This window comes from Neophocaena asiaeorientalis, unplaced genomic scaffold (assembly GCF_003031525.2).
Source record: "Neophocaena asiaeorientalis asiaeorientalis breed wild unplaced genomic scaffold, Neophocaena_asiaeorientalis_V1.1 scaffold124, whole genome shotgun sequence".
NCBI lineage: Eukaryota > Metazoa > Chordata > Mammalia > Artiodactyla > Phocoenidae > Neophocaena > Neophocaena asiaeorientalis.
The window spans coordinates 12,936,895-12,960,331 of NW_020174135.1; the positions used below are offsets into that span (position 1 = coordinate 12,936,895).

The following is a 23,437-nucleotide window of genomic DNA, read 5'->3' on the forward strand; positions in this document are numbered from 1 at the left end:
CAAGCCATAATGATTCCAGCCCTTGAATCCTAAATAACCATTCATCTCAATTGTCTCTGCAAATGTCCTAGTTCAGACCTTTATGACTTATATAAATTTTAACAATTTATATATAAATTTTAACAATTTACAACTCACATCAAAGGCTTGTTGCCCTTAAAAGCCTTGTTGGAAAAAAAAAAAAAAAAAAAAGCCTTGTTGGAGCATCTATCCTATTTTAAATCATACAAAACCATAAATAAGATTTAAGTAAAGTTGAAAATAAGAAAAACAAAAAGTACTGCAAACAAGAGGTAAAGATATTTGTACTAAGGAAAAATATATTATAATAAGACAGATAGGCTTATTTAATCCTGATAAAGCTGTATATGTATGCTGCAGCCCAACAGCTAAGGAATGAGAGGGCTACTGATGATGCTTCTTACCCAGGGGGTAAGGCCAGGTTAACCCACAGGCAAAATTTTGAATTTCATTTTAGAATGTTTACTAGATTACATAGGCTTAAAAAGGCTTCATATGTCTACTTTGTTGTTTATTGTTCCCAGAACAGTATAATACCCTGAATATAGAGGACTCAGCAAATGTTAGTTGTATGAATGGGCATTCCAGTACTTGATGCCATATCTAATAAATCTAAACATCAGTGATCTTACCAGCATTCAGTAGTGTCTTTCCCTGCAAATTGGAAAGAACAGTTTCTGCAGTTCTCTAGATCCCAATACAAAAATTAAGGTATGGGGCTTCCCTGGTGGCGCAGTGGTTGAGAGTCCGCCTGCCGATGCAGGGGACCTGGGTTCGTGTCCCGGTGCGGGAAGATCCCACATGCCGCAGGAGCGGCTGGGCCCGTGAGCCATGGCCACTGGCGTCCGGAGCCTGTGCTCCACGGCGGGAGGGACCACAGCAGTGAGAGCCCCGCGTACCGCAAAAAAAAAGTATGAACTAGAGAAGTAATACAGTAACAGGTAGAGGTATGAGAACAAATAAAATCAGAGACTCTGATGCTAAAAGATGGATCAGGTGAACCTGAGACAGGGATACAGATGGTTCTAAAATCAACAAGTTCCTTATCACTAGTTCCAAAGTACTGAACATTTATTTGTATTACAGATATAGACAGGTTTTAGTACAAATTCCTTGAGGGCAGAAACTCTGTCTATTTCATGCGTCTGTATCTAGCGCCTAACATAATACCTAATACGTAGCAGATGCTCAAAATGTCTAATTAAAGAATGGCAATCCCAATATTTAGAACATAGATGTCCCTTGCTATCTTGAAGAAAACTTGAAAATTTAACAGCTACACTGTATGTACACTGTACAGCTTTGTTTAATAACATATAGAAAGGCGTTTACCAAAAAGTCAGTTAAATTAAGCTCATTTTGGTTTGGTGTCTACTAAATTCAGAAGTGGAAAATATTTGAAATGAAATGCTTTTGAAATTTTACTTTTTTGGAAAGAAAATGACTATGTTGAAACAGTCTTTTATGGGAAAGATAAGATTCTGCTATCCACACGAATGTACCGATGAGTCAAAGCTCCAGCCTGGTACTTAAAGATACTCGTGAGCCCTGGAATAAAAACCTATATGTTCACATCCTGATTTTGCCCTTTAGCCATATGGAGGCTACTGGGAAAATTTTTCAATCTTGGTAAGCTTTTCAGTTTTCTGATCTATAAAATAAGGATATCATGACCTATTTTGAAAGATTGTTAACAAGGTTAAATAAGTATTTTATATAAAGCAACCGGAACAGTGCCTGGCACAGAGCAGGTGCTCAATAAACATTTGCCCATTTAGAGATCTTTTCCTCTTTAAAGGAACACCTGTACAGACTTGAAAAAATAACCAGATATTTAAATTTAGGGAAAAGATGATAAGAATGATGCTGAACCCACATGTAGTAGTATATATATGTCTCATAAACAGCAACAGTTTATTAAAGGCTGGAGCAGACCCTACATTTGCATCGTGGGGCAGCGGACTCAATACCTGTATTATCTATAATCTCCTTCTGCCCAAGACTGGTATACGAAAATAAAAGAGATTTTTATTCTTTCTCTGTAAGGTTTACATGTGATCCAATGATAGATGGCAGGATAATTATCTTTTCTGGATCGTTCATTTTTCGATTAGGTTCTAAGTTACTAGCAATGGTTAGCAAAGAGCCAAAAATCTTTTTGTAAATGGGAATTGCGATTAATTGGAATTTTCATCCACGTATCACACATTTGGCTCAATAATAGGCGATGGCACAAGAGCATTAAAAGTCTAAATGCCATTCTCTTGGAATAACATACAATTCCTTCCCTTTTCCAGTGAAGATGGAAGACAGCATTCAGTCACTCATTTACACTGAAGTATAGTTGATTTACAATATTGTCTTGAGCTTCAGGCATACAGCATAGCCATTCGATTTTTTTGTATATTATATTTCGTTACAGGTTATTACAAGGTATTAGGTATAATGCCCTGTGCTACAGAGGGCATTGTTTATCTATTGTTTGTGTATCTATTGTTGTTTATCCATTTTATGTAGAGTAGTTTGTATCTGTTAATCCCATACTCCTAATTTGTCCCATCCTCTCCTCCCTCTCCCCTTTGGGGAACCGTAAGATTGCTTTCTAGTCTATAACTCTGTTTCTGTTTTACATTGATATATAGATTCATTGGTATTATTTTTTAGACTCCACATATAAGTGACATCACATAGTATTTCTTTCTCAAGACAGCATATATTTATACATTAGCATTATATAGTAAGCAAAAATTACTTTATCTCCCCAAACTTAGAGATAAGAGTATAATCTTTAGATTAAAAATATAAGGTCAAAACTACCAAATATTTAAAATATTCACTCTTAGTTATGCTTAGTTATAACATATTGCTTAATTATAACATCTTGCTTCTATATCATTGTTCCCCCTAATTAGAAATACTAAAATACCTAAATACTGAGAATAATGATGAACCTCTTAAATTTTACTAAGTCTAAAATTTAGGTTTTCAAACAAAAATTAAAGGGAAGAAAATAATTATGTGGTCTATTTCTGGGTAGAAGTTATTTTCTGATATATAACCATCTGAACAACAATACAATATACAAAACTAAATATATTTGGTTAGTCTCTAATAAACCAAAATACCATGCATTTAATACTTAACATATAACAGAAAACACAGAATAGCTAACATTTACTATATAATTAAATATAACAATGCCACTTAACAAATGATATAATTAGTAGGATAAGTTTGCCCTAAAATTATTCAAATAATTCCCATTTGATTTGCTAATTTTCAGACAGTACTGATGTGATTTCTTTTTTGATACAGCTTTCAATTAATAATGCTTATGACTAAATCATGACTTGATATATGGAGCTGCATTAAACTCTTCCAATGACTTCTCCATTCAATTGATAATGCTATTGTTCTCACTGCTGAATCCTCTCTTAGCCTCTGTTGAATTAAAAACAATTACATCATTTTTTCCCCCTAACTCAGGGAAGAGATTAGGGAAAGAGAGATTTTTTAAACATTCAATAGCTCTATTCTTGAGTAATAAATGAAAACCACATATTGGAATGTCATTTTAACCAGGTCAAACCTCATCCTTCATGCTAAGAGGTAGCATACAGTGCAGTCAGTTGTGGGCTCTGCTGCTGGGTTATCTGCGTTCAAGTCTTAGCTCTGCCACTAAAGTCTTAATAATCTCTGAGTGCCTCAGTTTCTTGGGGAGGGGAGGCTGATGATAATTCTATAACTCAAAGAGTTAATATACATTTACAACAGTGTCCAGAATGGAGCAAGTGCTATATAAAAATTAGCACTCACTTTTATTCATAATGCCTATGACAGGCAAACATTTGGTAGGTTTTAACAAACTTGTCCCAGTAAATGGAAGAAAAATATTTCCCTCACAGGCTCCCATCTGTCCCACGTGGCATCCTTCCTGTGCCAGGTGTGCCCACCATTCTGGTGGATTAAAATACCTAACTGATGTCTGTCTGCTTCCCATCTATCTCAGAGTCAACGTCCTATGAAAACTACAATTCCAACAAGACATTCAAAAATTACTTCAATAACAGACAGCCACAGCCTTGAAGCACCAGAAAAGTACCAGTCACTTGACACCTGAGGAGCCAGAGCTGCTACACTGGTAAATCCCAGGGTGGACCCCCAGAAGAATCCAACTGGCCTCATTTGATGTGGGCAGAACACAGAGGGTACCAATTGGTTTTCTGAAGTCCCTACAGATCCAGTGGTGATGCCTATAAGGCAGAAATGGTGGGAGGATGGAGAGGGGAAGGAGATTGGAATGAGAAACCAAGCAACTAATAAGGATGTTGGCCTTCTTTTTGGAATGGGCAAGGTCCTGGAGGCCCCTGATGGACCAAGCATTAACCCTTTATTTTCTGGATCACAGGCAAGTCAAGAGAAGTTTCTGGAGAGATGCAGTGATGGCCAGGGAGCATCCAGGGAACCAAGCAAAGTTTTATTCACCAACCAGCATAGAAGTATTTAAACCAATTTTAACAATCAGTAGAGCTGTATTGGTATATAACACATGAATATTACTCAGTCCTGGTTTGGAGGATAAAAGGAATGAGGAGGCCAATGACCAACTAACTTTGTACTAAACCATGGCTAACTTAAACCTCTTTTACACCAGTTGTATAACTACATGGTTGTAAACTACTGGCTACAAGCAGAACTCAGCAAACTGTAGGTGTGCATAACCAAAAATTCAGAGCACCACTGGAAAGAGCAGTTGGGGGCTGGATGTTCCCTTCAGCCAATAAATTAGTAACATAACTTTGTATAATAACTATATCAATATATTCACATATCAAATTATAGAAAGAAGAGAATTCTTCAAGTCATTTTATTATTTCTGGAATGTCAAAAAATCCAAATCTGTCTTTACAGTCTTACTCACCTGCCACTCTCTCATCCGTTTCCCTGTTACCATCATCTGAATATCTTGCAAAGTCTAAAGAATCAAGGGTACTGATGCTCCCAGCTCGATCTGTAATAAACGAAAAAAAAAAATAGAATTAAACAGATTTTTATTTAACTGCCAAAATAAGGGATTGGAAATCAATTAGCTAAGATTTTTTTTTCCAGTGAATAAACTGTGACTCTAAGATATAGAAATTCTATTAAAACAATAAGGTAAAAATGCTCATACCAATTAAGCTACTTTGAAGTAACTCATGTTTCCCTGCCCAGATCTCTAACTAACTCCTGAATAATGGACACACAGGATATAACACAAGCCCAGCTAAGGACAACAAAATTGTAAACAGTTTGAATTTTATTCCAAGTACAATGGAAAATAACAAAAACACATACATTTTTGGAAAATCATTTTGGCTGCTATAAGGAAAGTGATTTGTAGAGAGACCAGTTAAGAGGCTACTGTGTAAATCAATTACACTTTAATATAAAATAACAATTTAAAAAAAAGAGGCTATTAGAGTCATGTAGGTGAGAGATGATCACATTTGGCCTAGAATAGAGGCAGCAGAAATGTGAGAAGTGGTCAGGGTTATTTTTTGATGTAGAACCAACATGTCCTGGTAGTGAAATGGATGTGGGTTTAAGTAAAAGAAAGTAACCAAGATAATTCCTAAAGACTTCATTTATTGAATTTGTAATATGGGATGCAAAAGGCAAATGAAGGGGTTTCAAGAGTTCTGTGTTTTGAGTGCATGGTGGTAGTGGGGAGTGTCCCTAGCTTTTGCCAGATTTTTAAGTGTCCCTAAACAGAAAAACACGATGTAAACATTCTCACTTAAAGGAAGAAATCAATGCTGATACTCACTAAAGGAGATCTAGCTAGCTAATGCAAAGAAGGGACAAATGAGAGGCTAGGTCAACTCATTCTATTAAATCGTGCTACTTACATAGTGTCTACTGTTTATATATTGCTCTAAGGAATAGATTATCTGTGTTTAGAAAGCACAGTCTGGACAAATGAATGCAAGTTACAGAAATAAAGATTTGAACATGTAGGGCTCCCTCACCTCCTTTTAAAACAATTAGTACATGCCAATAATTGAAATGGTTGACTCTTCAAATACAGCTATGTCATTATCAATGTACCACTTATCTTTAAATTCCTGTTAAGTGAAATTCTATATATAGTACTCTTCTGAGAACACTGTGTTTCTATTCACAGAAGCATTTAATTCCCCTGCAATTTAATTATATCTGATAAATAACAACTTGCTATTAACTTAAGTTTTAAGACAGCATAAACAAATAACAGAAAATCAAGTATTACAGTACCATTCATTAGAGCATAATTTATTTTAAGCATAAACCAAGAAACACTAAATAACAAAAGTAACCACAGAAATCTAGAAAGTTCATATTAAATATAGGCTGAACTCAGGAACATTACTCAGCAATTAAAAAAAAACTATTGAGATATATGCCACAACATGACTGAATCTCAATGCTTTATGCTGAACGATAGAAGCCTTACGCAGAGTATATAATGTATAATTTTATTTACATGAACTCTTAGAAGAGGCAGTAGTAATTTATGGTAGAAAAAAATCATTATAGTGGTTCTTGGAGTGGGGGGCTGAAAGGGGTGGGGACTGACTGACCGGGAAGGAGCATGAGGGAACTTTCTGGGGTGACAGTAATGTTCTATATATGGACAGGAGTTTGGGTTATCATGAACTGTTAAGTATGATGTTGGTTGTTGATTCTGGATAAATATTTTTCTATTATGTTAAGTATCTATCTAATGTTAGTTTTCTAAGTGTTTTCTAGTATTTTCAATCACACATACAAGCCTAGGTTAGACTATTTTCAATCACACATACAGGCCTAGGTTAGAGCCTATTTGATCACCATATATTATTCCTCCATTGTACTGTTACTATTTCTCTAAAAGTTTCAAAGAAATCACCTATGCAATAGGAAGAGTTCTTGGGGAAAGCAAACACTGCTTAATTTTTGACTTGGTATTATTATGGCCATTGAAAAATATATTCTAATTATTTTTTTTAGTTCCAAGCCAACAATTTTATATTCTCCAAGAAAAAAAGTTCTAATGTCTTTTAAACTAACAATAACTATAGTATCATAAAAGTAAAAAAAAATCTCCTAATTTATTAAAATTTATTCCATGTCAGAAAAAACTTATAGAAGGAAGTAATTTTAACTTTGATGGGGCTAACGTATAACAGATTTTGTACATAAAATGTACTTTGGAATTTAAGACTAATAGGTAATATTACAGCTCCTAGACAAATATGCACAATTCTTTTCCAGGGCAAGCACATGCCTTTCCAAATACTCTAATATAAAAGAGGAAGAGTTTGGAAAAATTAGCCTCTTTTATTAAGAAAGAAGCTACTACCACTTTCTAATATAAAGTATACCACAAAGCCTTTCTTCAAATTCCAAGATTGTGTAACTTCTTAGTAATTCACTTTACAACTCAGAAACCGAATGATCAGGGACTTTCATCATAGTTGGCAAACAAGTAAAACCTGTATGTAAGTTTTACTAGGTCTGAAAACTAAAACCATTATACACAGTGTGACTATAAGGCATGCAGACTGATTTTATAAATCACATATGAGAGTAGTCTTATTTATATATACATTTAATCTTTTAGTACTAATGACAGAAGGTAACTTTTACGATAGTTAAAAAAATGAGTTTCAGACCCTTGAAAAGGTATCTTTCATGGAAATCATATAGCACTTTAAAAGCTAAGTGTACCAGGAAAATTGATCAGCTCCTGACTGGTAAAGAGCATTGGTTAATTCAATGAACATTTAGTGAACAACTATAATGTACCAGGTTACTGACAGGAAGCTACAATAAAATATTGAATAATAATTTTTAAAGGTTATAGATATAACTGACTCCAAGAAGTAGAGTTAAAATTTTTCAATACATACTCCTCTCTATACTGCTTGAATTTTTTTATTTGTGCTTTGGTATTTTTTCCCCAAACACAGTGAATACCTTTTATGATATGGGCATTTTATAATTAAAAAGTCACAAAAGTACCCAGTTCACAGTTAAAGAATAGGAAGAAAAATAATGTCAAGCAATTAGCTTTAAATTCCAATTTGTTTAGTATAGATCGTTTACTGAACCATGCCTGTGTCATGATAAGTAACAAAGAAAGAAGTATATAGTATATAAATTTAATAAACAGAAAGATAACAAATTTACCTTAAAAGTAATTATATCTAAATCTGAGGTCATGCATAAACACTTTAATATGTATCCACTTAAATTAAAAATGGATCTTAGGAATCTGTCAATGGCAAAACATTTATATTTTCTGATCCTCAGTTCTTCCCTAACGCTGGGACTCACTTCACTGACCCCTATGTTCAAAATATTTGAGAGCTAGAGGGAATCTTAGAGATAGTCCAACCCCTCCATCAACCCCAGTTTGATGAGAAAACTGAACCGTGTATTCATTCAATGCATATTTACTAATCCATGGTAGGGAGTAGAAAGATAAAATTCAGTAAGACTTGGTTCTTGCCTTAATAAGTTTATAAACCACTGTAGTTTCGTGCTGTAAACAGATAACGATAATAAAGTTAGACTACTTTATGTTAAAGGTTAAGCAAATTAATCTGTGAGCAAGCTAGGGGTACAATGTAAGTCTCCCAGTTTGCAGTCCACTGTCTTTTCTGTCACAAGATTACACTGAGTTAAATGTCAAATCAAAAGACTTAAACTTAGGAAGAGACTTGAACACTGAAATTTTATTGACAAACTATTCACTGAAATTAAAATTTCTATAATGCTGGATGATTTTACCATATGAACAGCTATCAGGTTAAAAGGAAGATTATTATTAATAACAGCATTAGTTATTATATTGAAGATTTTCTGACCACTTATTCTGTGCCAGATATTTTTCATAGATAAACTTATTTAACCTTCGTGACAGCCCCCTGCAAGAGGAGTCATTACCTTCCATATTTTACAGTAAAGAAAACAGAGACTGTCCCAGAGATACGCAGCTAGGAAGTAGCAGAGTAAAAATATGAACTCAAGCTCTCTGATGCCAAAGCCTGAGCTCTAAACCATTAGTTCCCTTGAACAGTATGTAAAAGCATGCAGGTTCAGATCTCCTAGATTCCAGCTAAGTTGGGCTTGATACCATGAAAGGCCTCAGAAAGATCAGCCTGGACTCAACTTTCCTCAGGTTACACAGGGAAAAGCTAATTTCACACGGAATATTCCAAACTTACATATTTATAGGATCCCATTACCTAAAGATCATTTCTTTAACATAACATCAACATTTTTTCAAAGCCTTATTTGCCAGGTACAATATTACGCACTGGTGACAGAAAGATAATTAATCTCCATAAGTGAGACAGACAAAAAATACCACAAGTTCAGGGGATTTAGAGATCACTATGTGCTGGAGAAGCTTCAGGGAGAGGAAGGAACATAAACTGGACCTTCCCTTAAGGATATACAGAATCTGGAAAAAACAAAAGGAGGATGGAGGAAAAGAATTCCAAGAGAAGGAAAAATAATATGGCCAAAGGCACTGAGATAGGAATATATAAAACATGTTCAAGGGACACTGAGTAAACAATGTGAGTACACCAATGGCTGGTATATGACAACAGGGTTGAAAAGGTAGGAAGAAGCAAAATTACAGGCAGAACTTTATGATGCACACTTATAATAACATATTTCAAAGTCATTTTTATCATATACTATGCAAAAATGGGAAAAAATAAAATTCTTAAAAAGAATTAAATTCTTGTTTCTGCAATATATAATTTTGCTAATAAAAAAAGAGTTCAAAAAAGTTGCCTTGGACAGCAGAAAGCAATGTTAAAAGGTTTTAGCCGCAGTGACAGGAATGAATAGCTTTTAAAATCAATTAAGAATAAGGATGGAGGAAAAGTTTAAACGCACAGGAACCAGTTATAAGGCTAAAACTGAGGGTCCAGATGTAAGCTAAAGGCCTGAACTAAGGCAGCACACAAGCACAGGGCTGATGGATGGTTAGAAAGAACATAGACAATACGATGACACTACCTTGAGCAATCTAAGCCACCTAACCAGGACCAGCTGGTTTCAAAAACAAATGAACACCATTTCTTACTGCTGGGGAGTTTTGAAATAATAGGTGGGAATATCTGGAAGAAGGTTACACCCATGATGGCAACTGGGGTCTCCTCCTTGAGGCTTAGCCATGTTCCATGTCTAGACCAGAAACTTAGATGTAACCATGCAGCAAAGCTTCAAGACTGAAAAAGAGAGTACATGCTAATCCAACCTTGGCAGATTTCCTTAGAATTTCATTCAGCAGATTATTCACCTCTGTCTTGATGTGGTGCTATAGTTTATCACTTTATTTTTTAAATGATCAATATTATACTACCTGACTTGCCTTCTGCATTAAAACGACTGGCTACTCTGAGTTAATAAGATATACTCTGAATGAGTTATTAAGATACTTTGCCTGACCATACACTAAAATGGTTTAAGAATATTTGCTTAACTGTGCTTTAAAATTGACAAAACAGTAGTTGTGGTGTAATGGAAAGAATGCAGACTTGGAAGTTAGTGATCTGGTTTGGAATCCCAGCCTTGCCACTTAAGACATGATATGTGGTAAAATATAAAAGGGCATACAAAGAAAAGGTAAGCCCATCTCCCAAACACCAATCACCCTCCGTGACGACAATCATTGTTTAGACTCTTCTGTATATATCCTTTTAGAAATATCCTAGGTATAGGCCAATTTCTCCCTTTTTGTATGTAAATGGAAAAACACAAATACCTGAATAAATTAGCCTGCATCCTAATTTATTCAATTTATCATATATCTTGGTGATCATTCCACATCAGCACATATAGATCGTTTTTTTTAATTAGCCAATCCCCTACTGTTGGACAGTCAGGTTGTTTTCAATCTTTGATACCTTTACTTGTAGAATATACGAAAAAAACCTAGGTTCAGTAGTAATGCAAACAAGCTTGTCTATAATAAATTATAGAAATGGAATTGGATATTAAGGAATATGTATTTTATTTTATTTTTTTAGGAATATGTATTTTAAAAATATGATTGATATCACCAAATTATTCTCAAAAGAGTATCCTACCAACAGTACATAAGTATACATTTTACTTTCCGACCTTTGTGTCATACACATTTGATCAAAACTGCATTCAGAAGACAATACTGTTTATAGAAAAAAAATCTGTTAGGAAGAGTTCAGTAAGACTGTAGATTCAAAAATCTCCCATCAATACAGGCTACCTATTTGATATGGACATCTTATTAGAAGGTTTAGGAGACAAAAATTCTTACTGCTGTAACTTATTAAAGGGTACAAAATGCAAATATTAAACATTAAGAACAATAATAAAATGTGACTAGAGATTTTGCTGATACATTCATAACTCTCATCATCCCACCTTATATTCTTTGGTCAACGCTCCTTACTCACATATCCATCCCTGAAGAAAAAAAGAAGCTTCCCATGATTGTAAAGAATGCCTACAATCAGGAGCTACTCTTGCCTAGAAAAATTAGAAACTTTAAGGCTGTTGCTAGGTACTTTTCTAACAGTAATTCTATTTCCGTACAGATATACATCAACAGAATAGTTACAAAACTCCTCATACGATGCAATAAAAAGCTATTGGTACAGTTTTGTTCACTTGAAACATGTCAAATGTATCTTAAAAGAGATTTGTGTCAACATTATACTAAGAATTATTAACTGATTCTGAAGATTTCCCTTCCAGATAAAACTGATCCTCAAGGTTACAAATGGCAACAGGAGACTGAGAATAGAGAAACTGGTACATATGTACCAATAGTTTGTGAGCAAAGAATGACATTTTTTTGCTGTTATTTTGTGCAAATTTAATTAACAGATGACACAAGACAGATATTCAATATAAGGTAACAAAAAAGGTAGACATATACCAAACACATATGCAGAAATAACTTACTATGCAAAATTCATTCTCTGGGTTCATATACCAGAAAGAAGATGGTATTTCATGTCACTAAAAACACCAAACTCAATTTACACTGCACAGTTATAGGATTAGGTGCCAATTAAGGGTGGAATAGTGGAGTTATAACTCCCACTACAAATTTTTCTTGTTTTACCGGAATTTACTACATGCAAATTTTGACAAAAATACTTTAAAATGCTTTACTTTAAATTGCTTTAAAGTACAACACCATATAACCACCACCTGATATGAACAACTGCTAACAGTTTGCAATTTAAAAAGAAATAATACCTTAAAGTTCATGTCCCTAATGTTTCCCTCCTCAAGGGCAATCACAGTGATGGATTTGGTGTGACTCTAGTTGATGCTTTTATATCTATAATACATATACAAGTACCCACAAATAATATACAGTATTGTTTTATGTGTCTGAAAATTTAAATAATGGTATAGAACCGTAATGCTCCACAACAGACCTGAGATCTGATTAAAGGCTGCTAAGATTTCCATTTCATGAATATACCACAACTAATGTTTCCATTATGTATGGCCAAGAGGACTGTTTCCAACCTTGTACACACCTCGTTACACACCCTCATAAGTTCCAAATACTTACACGTGGAAAAGCTGGGTTGAAGGGTGTGCACATCTTCAACTTTTCTAGATTTTATCAAAATATTCTTCAAAGTAGTTGTATCGACACTTCTACTGGTAGCACAAGAGTGCCTGCTTCCTCCATATCAGGAATACTAAGAGTTGTCAGACATCTTCATTTTTGCCAAAAGGCTGGGTATTGTGAAATCCATTTCCCTGATTACTAGTGAATTTGAGCAACTTTTTATTGGTTTGCTTCTTTTTGAATTACCTATTTTTATCCTTTGCCTATTTTTCATTAGGTTATTTTTCCTTCTCTTAATTTATAGGCATTCTATACAGATTCTAAATTTGAAATACTTTTTGACTGTTATATGTATATGGCAAATATGTACTCCTAGTCTGTGGCTTGTCTTTTACTTTATGTTAGCTTTTTACATACAGGAATTTTAATTTTGATACAAATATATCAATCTCTTACTTTAAAATGTACAATTTTTATGTCTAAGAAATCCTCACCTCATGGTCATAAATATGTTTTGATATTTTCTTCCAAAAGTTTTCAAGTTCTATTTCCCACATTTAGCATTTTAATTCATTTGGACTTTGTTTTCGTGTGTGTGTGTGTGTGTGTGTGTGTGTGTGTGTGTGTGTATGTGTATGGTAGGAGGTAAAGAAATACTTTCCCTCTAGAAGGAGAAAAATTTATTGAATAGCCTACCCTTCCCGCACTGATTTGACTCTTTTTCCTATACAAAAGACTCCTTGAGCTTGTTTCTGGCCTGTAATCTCTTTCTTACTTCACTCTGTCTACCTCTGCTCTTCTTTGCTTTTAAAGTATTTGTTCTGTAGATGGCAACATATATTGATTTTTTAAAACTATTATTAAGTTCCAAAACAAAAATAAATAAAGGGAAAAAAAACCTTTTCTGGCCATCCATTAGTTATAAAATTGAGTAAGTAACCATTGTCTAAGAAGAACACAAAAAGAAATTATATTTAAAAATAACTTACATGAATGTGATTAAACACATCTGTAAAAATGTAGGTACAATGCCTTTACAGACATAAAATACAATGCATTAACTGTACGGTAGTAGGTTTTAATGAACCATTACAAAATCCTAAATCCAATGTTTGCCTTTTCATAATTTATTTTACACTTATACAGACTTACTGCAAATGATAATAAATATTAATTCAGCTGACTCTCACAACAGCTCTATGAGGTAGGTACCGTTATCCTCATTTTTAGATGAAGAGACTGAGGCATTGAGAGATTAAGTTACTTATTCAAAGTCACAAGGATAAAAAAGTAGCAGAAACAGGATCCATGCCAGGTAGTCTGATTCCAAACTGTGCTCTTAACTCACTATGCTATACAGCTTTTTCCCTTAAAATGAGCAGACTTCTTTGATATAATTTATGGTGGCTACTCAAAAAGAAATGCTATCAAACTTTCCTGTGAATTTCAAGTACAAATGTTCCCAGTATGTTTTTTAAACGATTATTTTAATTAGGATGCCATATACCCATTAGTCCCATTTAATCCTACAAATTAGTACTAGCAGACATCACCTATCTTTCTCAGTCTTTTATCATCAGCAAATCTGATCTAGTTTTCCCTCATCGCTTCATATATTTTTTCTTATAAAAGAAAGAAGTAACTATAAAATGAGTTTTTGAAGTCCTCTCACATATATACCCTCATGTAAACTTCATTAAAACCCTGTAACTAGCAGTGGACAGAAATGATTACTATGCTTTACACAGAATAAGAAGGCTCTAGGGCTTCCCTGGTGGCGCAGTAGTTGAGAGTCCGCCTGCCGATGCAGGAGACACGGGTTCGTGTCCCGGTCTGGGAGGATCCCACATGCCGCGGAGCAGCTGGGCCCGTGAGCCATGGCCGCTGAGCCTGCGCGTCCGGAGCCTGTGCTCTGCAGCGGGAGAGGCCACAGCAGTGAGAGGCCCGCGTACCGCAAAAAAACAAACAAAAAAAAGAAGGCTCTAAAAGGCTAAGTAATTTACCCAAGGTAACAGAGCTGTAAGTGGCAGAGCAGAACTGAGGATCAGATATCAGTACTACAAGTTGAGTGGTCTTCAAAAAATAGGCCAAGGGCTTCCCTGGTGGCGCAGTGGTTGAGAGTCCGCCTGCCAATGCAGGGGACACGGGTTCGAGCCCTGGTCTGGGAAGATCCCACATGCTGCGGAGCAACTGGGCCTGTGAGCCACAATTACTGAGCCTGCGCGTCTGGAGCCTGTGCTCCGCAACAAGACAGGCTGCGATAGTGAGAGGCCCGTGCACCGCGATGAACAGTGGCCCCCGCTTGCCACAACTAGAGAAAGCCCTCACACAGAAACGAAGACCGAACACAGCCATAAATAAATAATTAAATAAATTTTTTTTAAAAAAATGGGCCAAGTTCAAAAGTATAGATGGTATAGACTGGCACAGACCTACTGTTGTTTTTATCAGTTACGCATCTTTCCACAGCTACTCTTTTGCCAAGCCCATATTTCTCTATTTTATTCATACCAGTGTGAGAGATCTGTCATGTAGCTTGCTATAATCCAAATATATCAGCTCTAGGACAGTCTTCTTGATCCTGTTATAGTTAAGTGTTATCTTTTGCTGAATCTTAGTAAATACCATTGCTGTATTCAATTATATCAGGTATTCATTTCTCAGAAATCTGAAGAATCTATTTTTAAAGTGAATTAGACAATTTACATTCAACTTGTTCAGATTTCCTGGGCAGATGTTTGTAGAAACCATATGCATATGCGGAATTAGACAGTTATCATGCTCCAGCGAAATGGAGGCCAGCAACCACTTTAAAAATTAATTGGAGGGAGGGAGACACAAGAGGGAAGAGATATGGGGATATATGTATAACTGATTCACTTTGTTATAAAGCAGAAACTAACACACCATTGTAAAACAATTATACTCCAATAAAGATGTTAAAAAAATTAATTGCAGGTATACACAATGTTCACTGCAGCACTATTTATAATAGCCAGGACATGGAAGCAACCTAAGTGTCCATCAACAGATGAATGGATAAAGAAGATGTGGCACATACATACAATGGAATACTACTCGGCCATAAAAAGAAATGAAATTGAGTTACTTGTAGTGAGGTAGATAGACCTAGAGTCTGTCATACAGAGTGAAGTAAGTCAGAAAGAGAAAAACAAATACCCTATGCTAACACAAAGATATGGAATCTAAAAAAAAAAAAAAAAGGTTCTAATGAACCTAGGGGCAGGACAGGAATAAAGATGCAGACGTAGAGAATGGACTTGAGGACATGGGGAGGGGGAAGGGTAAGCTGTGATGAAGTGAAAGAGTAGCATTGACATATATACACTACCAAATGTAAAACAGATAGCTAGTGAGAAGCAGCTGCATAGCACAGGGAGATTAGCTCGGTGCTTTGTGACCACCTAGAGGGGTGGGATAGGGAGGGTGGAAGGGAGGCACAAGAGGGAGGGGATATGGGGATATATGTATACGTATAGCTGATTCACTTTGTTATAGAGCAGAAACTAACACAAAACTGTAAAGCAATTACACTCCAATAAAGATGTTAAAAAAAATTAATTGCAGGTACAAATTTCCAATTTTAAGATAAACAAGTCTTGGGGATGGAATGTACAGCATAGTGACCATAGTTAACAAGACTGTTTTGTGTATTTGAAAGTTGCTCAGAGAGTAGATCTTAGAAGTTCTCATACAGGAAAAAAAATTGTAACTTTGTGTGGTGATGGTTGCTAACTAAACTTACTGTGGTAATCATTTCACAATATAGACATATATCAAATCATTATGTTGGACACCTAAAACTAATAAAACGTCATATGACAATTAGATCTCAAAAAAAAGTTAATTGTAATATTGAAACAAACACTCATACGATAAGGGAGTTGAAGTAGGTCAATCCTAAACTAATGCAAAACCCCCAAAAATCAACCAAAGAGGAGCTGTGTTCAAATTATAGCCAAACAGCAAAACATAATTCACTTAAGCATCAACAAGTATGTTTTTAGTATAAATAATTTAGAAACCACATTTTATCATCAACTCTCACAGTACTTATAGGTAGAAGCCAATAAAAACAACTACCTGAAAGAAAAAAAATAGGCTATTAATATTTAAGACCCATCTCAATCGATATTTGTAATTTAGATATAAGTAGACTGTATTTTTAGATCAAGGTAAGTGTTCTTTTTCAGTTAATCATCCTAAAACCATGGGAGTTAAGGGGGTGGGCACAATTGAAAGCCATCATATAAAAACAAATTAACCGAATTTAGTTTTTGTCCTAAATATACTAAACAAAATGAAAACTACACTAATCCTGGAACGTTTTTTCCAACAAATGTTTTTAAAAAAACAAGCAAAGAAACAGATAAGCATACATTCTGAAGATCACCCCTAAAGTAGAAAGTGTAAGTTTAATTTTTGACAGAAATAAGGCCTGTTTCCCCTGATTAATGCCCCATCCTGCTTCCTTTTAAACTATGTACCACAATGGCTTGAAACATCATACTGCATTTTAAAATCTCTTTATTAATTGGTGAGCCAGATAATGGTAAGCATGTTCCCAGATGATGTTTTAAACAAGGCAAAACATAAAGTAAACATTATCTTCTCTTTACCCTCCCTTTCTTGCCTCTCCATCAAGAACATAAACTCAACGACATACACTAAACTTCTCTTGGATTCCTACAATCCTTAGTTGATCACAGTTTAATAAATGTACTGATCAATGTAAAATATTGAATACCAACTATACTCGTCACTGTTCTAGGCAACGAAAATATCTGACTAATTTTCCGCAAGAATTAATAAGTTTGAAGCTACTGAAATGCATAGGCAAAAAAATGACAGTCATGTAAGCGATAAATTTAGGAATCTATATGGTCCAGACAATAGTAGGAAGTCTCATTCAGCTAAAAGCAGTGAACCTAATAAATTTTAGAAATATTCTCTTGATACGCTCCTGTTAGAAGCCAGAGGAAGCACTAAACCCAATTCCAACCTAACAGGGAGGAACTACTGTACTTTGTAAAGCAGAAGAGATGGGAACTCTGAAAGACGGTAATCACACAGCACAGGTGATACTAAGAAAGGAACAGAGCACAGTGAGATATGTACTCTTTCAGAGTTTTGAGAAAAGATAGGCAAGGTAATGAAACAGAAAATTTTAAAAAGGAGAAAGATGACTCAAGAAGTCTGTAGGCTCACAAGTTAAATTATTAAATTCAATCATAAATACCTCCTGATAAGCAGCCTTACAAAAATTTGAAAGGATGATAAATACAGAATAAAAGAAATCCATCATTGAAAGGCATAAGTTATTTGACCACCTACTGTCTCTACAAAGAACTGGCTCATCCTAAGCAATTACAGTCCAATTTTGATTAGAACTCTAAGGCTTAGAGTGGAACCAGCATTCCTCCGGATAAGATACTACAATCTGTTCAGTGCTAATCAATGGCATTGGCACAACTTTTATCTTGCAATCTAATTGGAAAGCAAAACAATTACCAAATTGGCTCAACTGGCAAAAATACAGAGAAAAATATATAATTAATGCGTGTATATATTCAACCAAGTGAAACGAAATACAAAAGATCTAATTAGTTTAACAAATGGATCTAGTAGGAACATCACAGTGATGCTGCAACAATTTATCAAACACTGAGACTTCATTAGAGCTCATTTTAAATTCTTCTACTGAAAACATCAAAATTATAAAGCTATAATTCTTTTAATTTTTGAATGTTTTATAAATATAGACTACTCTTCTAATCAAGAAAAAAGATTAAATATAGTATGAAGACTTTTTACAGTATTTTAAAACCACCACTATACTAGTATTAACCGAGGTCAACAGACTTTTGGGTAAACAATTTAGTAAATCTTACAAAATTAAATTGTTTTTAGACATCTTTAAAGAAAACTACTTTTGACTATACATGTATTATTCTGAAGTTTTATGAATTTTCAGATCAGACACACATCAAAAAATACATAAAAACAAATAAAAATAATTTAATGTTTTAGATAATCATACTATCAATCTTTATACTCTTTATAATTAACCAAAAAGTACTTATTGAGTATTATAAAGTCATAACCGAACTAGCAACAGCTGACATGCTACAACTGAACATAGAGGACCTTAAAACAGACAGTAGTCTGGTCCTAAAGAAGGATTCATCCTTAGAATCTCTAAAACAGAATTTGTGTGATTAGGAGCTTAGTCAAAATCTTCAAAACATGGAACTAACCACAGTTTTACAGACTTCTTTTAGCATTTATCTATTTTCTGACTGTATTAAGACATTTAAATGCACTGATATTTTGACATACACAATGCACTTGCATTTAAGCTATACTAAAGTTTGTGCTATAAATATCTGCACATTTATAGAAGGAATATTTAAGAAATATTTCTTCTTTTTCTGATGCCATCATAGGCCTAAATTTAAAAGCTAAAACTATAAAACTTCTAGAAGAAAATACACAAGAAAATTGTTGCAACCTTAGGATAGGCAAATATTTCTTATTTAGGACACAAAGAGCACAAATCATTAAGGAATAAACCCAATTAACTGGACTTGATAAAATTAAAAACCTTTGTTCATAAGACCCATTATTAAAAAATGAAAAGGCAAACTATACTGGGAGAAAAAATTTGCAAAACACATACTTGATAAAGGACGTGGGTCCAGAATATATAAAGAACTATAACTCAATAACAAGCTGGGAAGAGACATTTCACAAAAGATACATTAATGGCAACACACACACACACACACACACACACACACACACGTTACGGCAAAAAGCTCAGAAGAAATAGCTCAGCATCACTAGCCCTCAATGAAATACCACAGCACTCTCACTAGAATGAGTTAAATAAAAAGCCTGAAAATACCAAGTGTTTGGGGGATGTATAGAAATTGAAACTCTCATACACTGGTGATGGAAATATTAAATGGTACAACCATTTTGTAAAAACAGTTTGACCTAGGTATTACCCAAAAGAAATGAAAACATATGTCCAGGCAAAACTTATACAAGACTGTTCATGGCAGCTTTATTCATACAGGCCAAAAATGGAAAAAACACAAATGGCTAACAGATGAATGGATAAACCAAAAAAGGAATGAACTATTAATACACATAAAAACATTATTTGGATAAATTTCAAAAACATTTTACTGAGCAAAGGAAGCCAGACAGAAAAGACTATATGCTCCAGAACTGCATTTATATGAAATTTTAAAATAGACAAAACTTAACTAAGGAAGTGGTTCTCAATTGGGGAAATTTTGCCCTCCCCTTCCTTGGACAGTGCTGGTGACATTTTTTGATTGTCACAACTTAGGGAATGGGGTCGGGGTGGTTGCTACTGGTATCTAGCAGACAGAGAGGCCAGCAATGCTGTTAAACATTCTAGAATGCAGAGGACACTAACACAACAAAGAATTATCAGGCCCAAAGTTTCGATAGTGCCTAGGCCAAGACTGGAAATTGTGTTCTACAGTGGTCCGTGATGGTCTTCGGATATTGAATGCAAAGGAAAATGAAGGAGTTCTGGCGACAATAAAAATTTTTGTATTTTATTTGTAGTAGTAATTTTTTTTCCAAAACTCATCACACTGTACGCTTGAAATGGGCACATTTTATTGTATGGAATTTTACCTCAAAGTTGATGGTAAAAATTAGTGTCTGTCAACTAATATAAAGCTATATAAAACAGTTTAAAACAATTTTTGCTTTCTAAATTATATGGATAGAAAATACAGAAAAGGCAAGTACCACTGGTTGGATTATGGATAATTTTGATATTTTTTTCCCTGTTGCTCATTTGTTTTGTACTAACTTGAAAATATATTATCTAAAATATATTATTTAATTATGTATTTTTGAGTTATATCCAAAACAGGTCCAATTAAATGAGGATAATAGAAAAGCACAACTGCAGATGAATATTTGATCGTAGTTAAATTTTGATTTTTGATCACAGGACTTAAGTTATTTCAAGAAACTATAAAAGTGTATAATGCAAAGGCATTTAGAAGTCAATTTTTACTCTAAGACACCTCTATAGTATTTAGTCTAAATTATAAATATATTTGTATACGAAAGGTTTTTAAGAGACATTTTCACTATAAACAGTGATATCACGCCATAATAAGGTAGGGAGAACAGGATAATAAATTCTTTTAAATTAAATAGAATAAAGTTATGAAGTAAGTAATAACCCATTTCATTATATTTATATAGTAGAAAAACACAGCAGATGCAATTTAATTATGTTCAACAACAGGCCAGGAACTGCACAAACTGTGAGGAATATAAAGATGACCTTCAAGAATTGACTATCTAATGGAGAAAAATGATACTGTTAACAAATCAAATACAAAAAGTTAAAAGCAACGGTTGAGGTTTGAAAATAGTACAATGAAAGAACCAAACAACCAAGCCTGGAGAGTGTGGGAAACATTTACAAAGATGACATTTGAGCTGGGTCTTGAGGAAGTAGTAAGAGCTTATCAGGTGAAAATCATTATTAGTTCAAAAATCTGAAACCAAACAAAGAAAGCCAACTACCTAACGATTTTGTTACACTGCTCTTTGTTACATTTTATGGTCTTAAAGGTCAGCAATGAGAAAATCGTTTCCAGAAACGGAATATTATCCTATAATATTGAGCAAGGAAGTTACACCTGCTGAGAAAGTTCCATATTCAAGAGAGAAATATGCTCAGTATTTACCCTGATGGAAAGAGCACTCTTTGCACTTTCACTACATCTAAGTTAGGAAATGTAAGTCTCTGGCACCATTTAAAAGTATAGACAGGGCTTCCCTGGTGGCGCAGTGGTTGAGAGTCCGCCTGCCGATGCAGGGGACACGGTTTCGTGCCCCGGTCCGGGAAGATCCCACGTGCCGCGGAGCGGCTGGGCCCGTGAGCCATGGCCGCTGAGCCTGCGCGTCCGGAGCCTGTGCTCCGCAACGCGAGAGGCCACAGCAGTGAGAAGCCCGCGTACCGCAAAAAAAAAAAAAAAGTATAGACAAAAATTAATCAATTGGGTTACACTTTTAAAACTGTATATTTAACATTTGTTAGTAAATTCCAGTTGGCCTCACATAACGCACAAAAACACCTCATACCATTAATAAGGGAAAAAATCTAAGATGCCTCTCAAAAGGGGTGGGTCTTAGGAATACAGTATACATCCTTGACAGCACGTTTTAAAGCCATAAGAAATGCTTATAAATATATGATGAATGAAGTAAACGACTACTCTATACTGCTAACAATGATTATAACAAGGTAAAAAAGTTAATTCCTAACTTAGGCAGAGAAAAAAGCCTGTGAGGTGGTGAGACCAGCAGATACACTGCAGGCAGAACTTGCCTAGCCAGCTCCTTAGACTTCCTGTAATTTTGGAAACCTACTGAAATTAAGGAACAGAAATGGAATTAAACTGAATTTAAACAGAACAAATTTTATGCAACAGAAAACCTAATTTTTGAGTGAGCAAGTCATCCCAAAGACAAAGGGTCTTCAAGTGGATCTGATTTCGTGGAGAGAAATTTCCTATTCTTTTCTCTCTTGACTTTGAGTCAAATAATTACTGCGAACAATTTAAGGAACACTGTTTCCAGGCAGTGGTGATTCAGGGGATTGGAGAAAACGGAAAAAGGATTAAAGCGATAAACCAAGGTTGCAAGGGAGTCTTCTGGGGTCACGTAATAGCCAGTGAACTAGAAACGCTGGCTATTTAGTAGATCCCGACACCAAGAGTGGAGCCAGGAGCAGGTGCAAGTCCAGCCAAGAGCTGGATCACTGCCAGATCCTTTTGCTTCCACCGCAGAAGATCACCTCCCGCCCCAACTTTCTAACTAAAATGTTCCTCATACTCAGTATCCGCCCGGAAGTACCCCTCCCCACAACTACCCCTTGCAATCCCAACAGTCCAGCCGGAGTGACAGGGCTGTTGTTCACTTACTGAGCTGTCCCCCACCCGACGTAGTACTCGGCTCCCGACCTCCTGCGCCTCCAACGCCGGCTGCTCCAGGGATCCCCGGCGCCCCTAACCCCGGCGGGGTCCCGCTCTGCCTCTCGAAGTTGCCGGGATTGGAGAAGTAGTCGCGCAGCCGAGGGAGCTCGCGGCCACTCTCTAACAGCTCGGTGTGCAGCTCCAGGGCGGTCAGCAAGTATTGATCGCGCAACAACTGAGCCGCGATCGCATCAATTGACAACCGGGCCGGGGTCTCGCCGGTGCCCCCCAGGGCCACCGCAGCCGCCGACGCCTCCCCAGGGAGCCCTGGTCGTGCACTGCTCCCTAAGGCCACGGGATCCTGAGGCGATAGCGAGTCCGCAGAGCCAGGATCTAGGCCGACCCCGGAACTCAGCCGAAGTCCTGCCCGCCGCTCGTCGGTCCCTGAAACCTCGTCGTCGTCCTCGTCCGAATCGCTGAGGAATGGATTCACGCCGCCGCCACCACCTCCAGGCGCCATCGCCGCCATCTTATACTGTCAGGAGCGTGGGCGCCTCCCTGTCTGGCTCTGACAGGCCGCAGCCTGAATCCCCACTAAGCCTCAGCGGGCACTGGGCACCTCCAAGGCCCCGGATTGGCCACGTCCCGCCTCCTCACTTGGAGACCAGGCCCAGGCTCGGAGGCAAACGGTCTGGAAGCAGCACCACCCTCTGCCTCAGCCGCAGCTGCAGCAGCAGCCCGGCTCTGCAGGCGTCTTCCTGGTCCCCAGTCTCGCGAGAAATGGCGCGTGCCGTGCCCCCTCTCCCCGCCC

At 36.1% G+C, this 23,437-nt stretch overlaps 1 protein-coding gene across 6 annotated transcripts in view; it reads right to left on the minus strand.

Annotated features, from left to right (window-relative positions):
• The window catches only part of RELCH (RAB11 binding and LisH domain, coiled-coil and HEAT repeat containing), a 113,841-nt gene extending 90,462 nt beyond the window's left edge, over window positions 1-23,379 (minus strand). For all 6 annotated transcript variants that reach the window (XR_003004495.1, XM_024754856.1, XM_024754857.1 and 3 more), the window contains exons 1-2: window positions 22,636-23,379; window positions 4,943-5,032 (exon numbers count right to left, since the gene is read on the minus strand). Coding sequence is in view for 5 of the 6 variants with exons in the window: in XM_024754856.1 (XP_024610624.1) it covers window positions 4,943-5,032; window positions 22,636-23,155 (610 nt within the window). In the remaining variant the exon portion in view is untranslated. The remainder of the gene's footprint in view (window positions 1-4,942; window positions 5,033-22,635) is intronic.
• Window positions 23,380-23,437: the final 58 nt, after the last annotated feature.